The sequence below is a fragment of the Orbicella faveolata genome, unplaced genomic scaffold, assembly GCF_042242905.1.
Source record: "Orbicella faveolata isolate gen_17 unplaced genomic scaffold, um_ofav_v1 contig_1, whole genome shotgun sequence".
NCBI classification, from domain to species: Eukaryota; Metazoa; Cnidaria; class Anthozoa; order Scleractinia; family Merulinidae; genus Orbicella; species Orbicella faveolata.
Genome location: NW_028301536.1, coordinates 2825094 through 2832500, shown reverse-complemented (window position 1 = coordinate 2832500; position 7407 = coordinate 2825094). Strand labels below are relative to the sequence as shown.

The following is a 7407-nucleotide window of genomic DNA, read 5'->3' as shown; positions in this document are numbered from 1 at the left end:
TGCCAAACGGTGAACTACCTTTGTAAGTGCATGTACTGTAAGTTTACTATAGCAGCTCTCTGAGTCCGGTTGTTAAATTGTGTTGGGTCCTTAGTGAACTGTCCTGTATCAACCGAGATATACATGTCTGATGGAGAGGATGATCCACAAAAACAGCAGCATATAAGGTAATGGTATGTTGGTGCCATCAGTGTAAAACGCAGACTGCAGACTACGGACTATGGACTGCAGACAGGTGGTAAAATGCAGACTGGATAAAATGCAGACTGCAGGCTAAGGACTTTTAAAGTATGTGCTATTTCCATTAATTATTGAGTGCTAACCTTAAACAGTGTTATTTGGGCTAATTGCAATGAAAGTCTGCACTCCGGTTAGCCTGGATATCAATCTGGTTAGCCTAAATATCATGTAGGTTAGCCTTAATAATGTTCCAGTTAGCCTGTTTACAGTTACTTTCAGTGATGGAAATGATAACACGATTTAGTTAAAAAGTCTACAGTCTGCATTTTACCCTCAGTCTTCATTTTACCCCTGGTACGCAGTCTGCGTTTTGCACTGACCCCATGTCAGTGTGATTAACTGACATATTGTTCAAGAGTCTTGTACAAAGGTAGCTGAACTTAGCATGTATTGATGTACAGAGGCTCAAAGCTGCGATTTATAGCAAAAAATAGTGTGATTTACACAAAAAACTTGCACTGCTGAGAGCCACTCAGATAGCAAGGATCACCATTGACTTCGAAATAGATGTAAGAAACAAATTATCAACACTTCAGTTATTAACATATTTTGAATATCAATGCAAACATAACGAAAAAAAAAAAAAAATAATAAGGCTATTACCACCAGTAAGACTGTGTCATGTTTCTTAGTTCTTAAATTCCTTCTCTGTTATTTACTCTTTAAAGCTAGCCTGTTTGACTGGAGTTACCATTGTGTGATTTCTTTTCATTCAGAGCTGTTGAAAATAGCAGCAATGTAGATGGTCCTTGTCGTTCACTATGGGTTGGCAACATCAATCCTGAAGAAGTCAGTGAGAGGCATTTGTTACAGCTGTTCAGTCGTTGTGGCCGGGTGGACAATGTTCGAATTCTCCCAAAAAGATTCTGTGCTTTTGTGAACTACGACAAGGCTGAGTCAGCAACATTGGCACTTGAAAAATTACAGGTGAGCAAATGTTTAGCCTTGCTTGCTCAAGATCAGTAACCCTATGTAGTGCCTGAAATAGATTGTGTAGGATCTAAGGAAATCAGAGTGCCCACTCAGTGCACACTCGCAGTCTGAAGCATGAGGCCACTTGATTGATTTTCAATGCTTTTCGTATCTGAGTGAATTGACCTTTTTACCAATAATAATAATAATAATAATAATAATTTAATAATAATAATAATAATAATAATAATGTCTTTATTTGTTCAATACAGTACATATCCAACGTTTAAACATAAATTTTGAAAATAAGGCGCTTACAGTAAGAATTTCTCATATTGCTAAATTATATTTAAAACTAAGCCTGCATGTATCAAAAAAACACTATAGTGTTAAAATGTTCAGTGTTTATCTTGCAAAACTGACTAGTACTACATCTTAACCTAAGGGAGTACGTTTTGGCTTGAGGCAACATAGTGACAGCGTGTGAGAACTATCACTACTAATAACTATTAACTAACTATCGCTACAGTATGGCGACCATTTTGAAATCCATTGTTTCAAATAGATATTATGGGGTGCTCAGTGGGCAAATATATGCTAATTTGCCCCTTGAGCATCCCAAATAGCTATATATTTGAAACTATGGAATTCAAAATGGTTGCCTTATTGGTAGAAAGGTCTGTTTACAGTACATGAAAATCCAGTAGTTTAGACCTGAAATATAATTGTTTTAGCAGAAATTTCATTCAGTTTGTCATGTTTGAAACCCTCAGAAATGACCCGGACCAGTGAGGTTCTTTGTATTAGTTGAGTTTGTTGAACAGGCTGTTCTGTTTTAAATCGTGTTATGAAAATTAAGTAGAGAAAAGGAGCAAGAATAACTTGTAATAACATCACTTTGTAGGGTCATGAGCTTGGTGGAGAGGAGATACTGTTGAGATATCCTAACAACACAGGATCACCAGGAAGTCAATCAGTCCCTTCTACTACAGTTCCTGTGGCTCCTGTTAAAAAGAAACTTGCTGAGGGGTGAGTGGTAGAGACAGAACTTGCATTGGATACCATGTGCTGTTTGTTTGCTGGTTTGGTCAATTCTGTTTTGCATTCATTTGGTAAATGAGTTTTACATGGTTGCTTTGGCAGTGGGTACATGTGCATGTAGATGGGTTGGAATTTAGGTTTGTCTGTCTGTCTTTCACTCTAATATTTCCTTTTTTTTTCTAGGGAAGTGAGGCTGTCTGCGAGCAAGATGTCAGGCCCAGTGAATGGAGATGAATGCTATTTCTGGCGAACGACTGGCTGCTATTTTGCAGAGAAATGTCGATTCAGACATGTTCCAGAGAGTAAAGGGGTAGACTTGAAACGAGTTGAGGCAAAATATGGAGGAAAACTGCGAGTGACTCCACCATCAAGTGATTAAAAATGTGACTTATATAAAAAAAAAAACCTTGACCAGTGACAGCTTAGCTGTCTACAAAAAAGAAATGGGTTTAACTATGAAACAAAATTTATTGAACTACAAAATTGTCAGATAGCTCGATCATGAGTACAAGTTGAATAAACGTTTATACGTTTTGGTTAGAACTGTACCTGTGTTGCGTATCCATGAGTTTTGCAACTCGGCTGGCATACACTGTAAGTTTAAACAATGGAGAAAGATTTTATCAACAGTTTCAATGCAGGATAAAAACAAAAAAGTTTTTAAAAAATTCAGAAACAACCTGTTTTGTCATGACCTTTATTGCCACACAATACAACAAGTTTTCCTTCGCCAGATGAAAAAAGGCAAACAGAACTAAACTGGCTACGAAAACAAGAAATTTTCTGTGTGGCAACAATTCCTGTGGCTGGTAATGGTTTCCATGACTTGATATTTTAATAAATCAATACCACCACTACTGGCTTCAAAGTAATTCTAATGGACTTTCTCCGCGATACTGCGGCCATTTTGAAATATATTGTTTCAAATAGCTACATCGTAATATGGGATGCTCAAGGAGCAAATACATACTAATTTGCCCCCCTCTCCCCCCCCCCCCCTTCCTCCCGCGAGCATCCCTTAATAGCCATTTGAAACAGAATTCAAAAATGGCCACCGTATCTACAAAAACGTCCATTGAAAAACTGGTTACCATAGCAACTTTACAGCTTGTTAACAGAAATCCTTATCAGCTTAAAGTGCTTTCACATTTAGGAGGCAGCGTGGCCGAGTGGACTTGAAATCCGGAGGTCGCGTGTTCAAGTCCCGCTCTGAACACTAAGTTGGAGGTGTTTCTCGGCAGACCCTAGTTCAACTCCTCGGTCATGCTTGTAAATAGCCAACTGGTCTGCGTCCCGCCAGTTGGGATTTTTAAGCCTATTATGTTTAGTTGATATATTTGTTTCTCTCAGTTAAGTGGCATGCCTGTGAACTAGCTAGGTGTAGCTAAGCGAAGTGGCCACTAGAAACAACATTTGAACATTTCCCTATTTTTGTTTTTGAATCGTGAAACAACTTGTAAAATTAAAAAAAATTCATATGAATGCACTGTAGTCTCCAAAAATTTTAAAAAAATTAACTTTCTATGACTTTGTAACTTTGCAACAAGCTGTACTGATTGAAATATGCTAATCACAATCGGAAATTTAACAGTGGGTGTTACCAGTGTCCATTTCGAGCTACATCCACAGCTACTTCGAGCTACAATCCATGATGCTTTGGCGGATCTTACTGTTGCTATGGTAACCTATTGAGTCCAGGAGAAAACCACCTTGATTAAGCATGTGTTTGATACCATAGTTGTGGTGTAAACTGACAAAGAACTTAAGTATTTGTCCGTCAAAATGTAAGCGCTAGGACCCCTTTAAAGTCAGCTCAAATCATTGACATGTACGCCTGTAAAAATGAGTAGAAACAAGTGAGTAAGGACTGGGGGCATGACAAAACGGCTTCCTTCTCGAAGAGAGATTAACATGATAGCATTCGGTATGAGTATGTCGATTTTGATACAAGGAGAGGAGCGTAACAAGTTTTGATTGCCTCGCTGCTGAACTTGAGCGGAAGTCATTGCGTCTTGACATTAGAAGAAAAACGTACGGCTCAATGAGCAACTTTATGCAAGAATACTTTACTGTAATGTAAAGTAAATCTTATTTATAATGGTCATGCACTTAGCTATACAAGCACTAAGCTTGGCCAGTTTACAGGCATGCCACTGAAGCAAAGGAAACAAACATTTCAAATAAACGTAACAGTTAAAAATCCCAACTGGCAGGAGGCAGACCAGTTGGCTATTTACAAAGCGGGACCGAGGATTTGAACTCGGGACTACCGAGAAACAACTCCCGCTGGTGGCAGGATGGAGGCCTTGAACCCGGGACCTCTGGATTACAACACCAGCGCCCTAAACCACTCGGCCACGCTGCCTCCCTAAACACTGTACTGTGTTGAAACAAGAGGAATCAGTAATTGCTGATATGGCTGAACTTGAAACTGATTTTCCTTTTGCCACTTACATCGATGGTGTGATTTTTTGACAGCACCAGGGGAGGTGGTAATGTGACCAAACAAAGCACGATTTGTCTAACTCTTTGTCTCTGAATTAGTTGCCCACTTAGAAGGGGGAGGGCGTGGAGCTCCCGTGTTAAACGAAAGGCAACGCTCGTAGAATGTACATGGAACCCTAAAGAAGGCCAATATGGACGAGGCACAACTTTTAATTAACCATTACTAACACAAATAAAATAGACCTTTAGATTATTTTAATAACGAAATCTTGACTATGCCCGACCGATCTACTTTAAAACTTAGTTTCCTTTATTTCTTTGCCTTTAAACCCAAAAGACACATCAACAGGTATATAAAAATCTTGCTGCCCTGAACGCCCCAAGTGTAAACAAAATCCGCTATTTACAACACAAAACGAAACAATGAGCCTTGCTCCTCCTTAGCGTTACTTTTCACCTAGGAATTCGCGTGACCGACGCCTTCTTACATATTTAAGACTATTCTCGAAAATAACACTTTAAAACAGTTTGAAACATGCACTTGCTTCAAAAAAAACGTTTCTTTGCTGCTGGCAAAGTTGAAAATTATACCTCGAACAGAAAATGCACATAAAAGCAAATCAGTGTCTGATATCTTATTTACAGTGTATTTCCAGAAGTTTGTTAGTTCGTTGCTTGACTTCTGTGTGTATGGAGTCGTCCACTGATCAGGTCATTTATTCCTACAAAACCGAAAAAGACAAACAAACAAGAATTTAAGGAGATCATAAACATATAAAACGAATTTTCCATTAGCTATTTGTTAGCGATTTGGTCAACACTCTATGTCTTAGCCTGAGAAAGGAGTTCAAATAATAGGAATTCAATATCTATTGATATCATATGCGTTGCATTTTAATAAATACTGAAACAGCACCGCAACAATTTGATCTTGATCTTGCGTTTGGATTCCTTGTAATAAAACAGAGGGCAGTCATACTTTTCATTCAACCTGCGCTTACATCTAACCAACTAACCAAACTCCTAAAATAATTTTGTTTCGCTACTGAATTATTACCTATACTTTCCAAATGCAAACGTCACGTTATCTCCAATGAGCATAAACGGTGCCCACTCAGAAACCCTGGTAAAGGCATTTTCTCTCATCCATTTCTTGGCCGCGTGAAGTGATTCACTGGCACTTTCCCCGCGAACAAGGTGCTCGTAAAAACGACCCGTCAACTGCTCTGTTGCCCTGTCTTCTAGAGCCCTCAGTGCCACCAACACTGAGCGTGCACCGGATCCTAAGAACGCGCGAGGGACTCCAACAACTCCCTCGGCTTTAATTTGTCCACGGCCACTGTAACAACAGCTTAGTACCACCAGTTTAGCTAGCCCTTGAACTTTTGAAATGTCGGACATTTTCAAAAGGTAGTCGTCTTCTTGTGGAATCTCAGTAGTTGAGGCAAGAGGGGCAAGAGCAATTTCTCCTCTTTCAGCATTACCATGTGCAGCGATGTGTATCAGACTCACTGAATTCAGTTTCTCAAGTACCGCGGCTTGCTTCGTTGCGTGCTGTCCCAACAAAGGCTGAACACCCAGCAGTCGTCCAATCATCTCTGCTTCCTTTCTTGCACCAGGCAATGGTACGAACTTTCTATTGACACGACCCCTGTAAAGTACCTTCGTACCAGCATCAGGATCACCCACTACCAGAGCACCAGTCTGACAATGATAGTCTGCAGGACTGTCCTGAATGAGCTCCAGAGTCGTCAAAGAAGGGACCACGCGGATTCTAAATTTTTCTATTAATTACTTCCCTTTTCCATCAAGTAAAGCTGAAAATGGAACACGATACAAGCACCGATCAGGAACAATGATGATTTCAGGAGCTTGGAGTAAGTCGGATACAGGATTGATTTGATGAGCATTTCGTAGAACAAAGTTAGACTCGGTTCGGGATCCTTCGTATTCTTTCCTGGTCGCAAAATTGCGAGGTTCTCTTCTTGGGAAGATTCTATGTCACTCAAAGATCTATCCTCGCAGAGCTCTTCAGGTAAAATACCTAAGCTTCGGGAGCTTTTAGCCATGATAGAAAAAAATTCATCTAAATTTCTAGCGACCTTTCCTAATCTGGTGTGAAGAGTCTTTTTATCCATTGTGATTTGCCTGAAAGAAATGGCTCCGCTTTTCTTGAGAATCCACAAAAACACTCTTTGATTAGAATACGAAATGTCTAGACAATCACAGTTACCTTCTTTCTTCATGACATTTCCAATGCCGATCCATGATTGCTGGTCAGCTGACGTGTGTTTCAGCAGAGTACTGAGTTGCCATCAAGTCTGCTAAGGCTCTTGCCCGTCCCAGCTCAGAAGCATAAAGAGCTTGGCTTGGGTTTCCAGCGTCACATAACAATCTACTGAGCTGTTGGTAGGGAAAAATGTTCTCGTCTGCAAATGATATCTTTAACTGATCGCTGTTTCCAACATGTTCTCGCAGTCCTTCGAATTTTTTTGTGCCTTGATCCAGATAGGAGAAAGCTTCTTCAAACCTTTCTTGTGATATCTTCGTTAACGAAAGAAGACAATAGCAGCGAAACTCAGTTTTGCCGTCTCCAATATCTTTACTTATTGAAAGCGCCTTGTTGAAGTATTCTTCAGCCATAACACATTCACCAAGACTTTTAAACGCATTTCCTAGGCGCACATAACATACTCTCTCTCCCCTTCGTTCATCAATTTCAGTTACGATCACAAGCGCTTTCTCGTAATATTCTTTGGCTTTCGCCAT

The 7407-nt window shown here is 39.8% G+C and overlaps 1 protein-coding gene and 1 pseudogene across 2 annotated transcripts in view; one reads left to right on the top strand and one right to left on the bottom strand.

Moving 5' to 3' along the window:
* Positions 1-2736, top strand: part of LOC110052467 (uncharacterized) — a 17935-nt gene extending 15199 nt beyond the window's left edge. The window contains exons 16-19 of the mRNA XM_089284889.1: positions 95-167; positions 957-1167; positions 2057-2181; positions 2377-2736. Of these exons, the coding sequence (XP_089141015.1) occupies positions 95-167; positions 957-1167; positions 2057-2181; positions 2377-2572 (605 nt within the window). The 3' untranslated portion in view covers positions 2573-2736. The remainder of the gene's footprint in view (positions 1-94; positions 168-956; positions 1168-2056; positions 2182-2376) is intronic.
* Positions 2737-5287: 2551 nt separating this feature from the next.
* On the bottom strand, positions 5288-7407 carry LOC149117716 (tetratricopeptide repeat protein 28-like; annotated as a pseudogene). The gene is made up of 2 exons (XR_016206031.1): positions 5696-7407; positions 5288-5360 (listed from the first exon to the last, which is right to left on the bottom strand). The product of XR_016206031.1 is annotated as a tetratricopeptide repeat protein 28-like (transcript).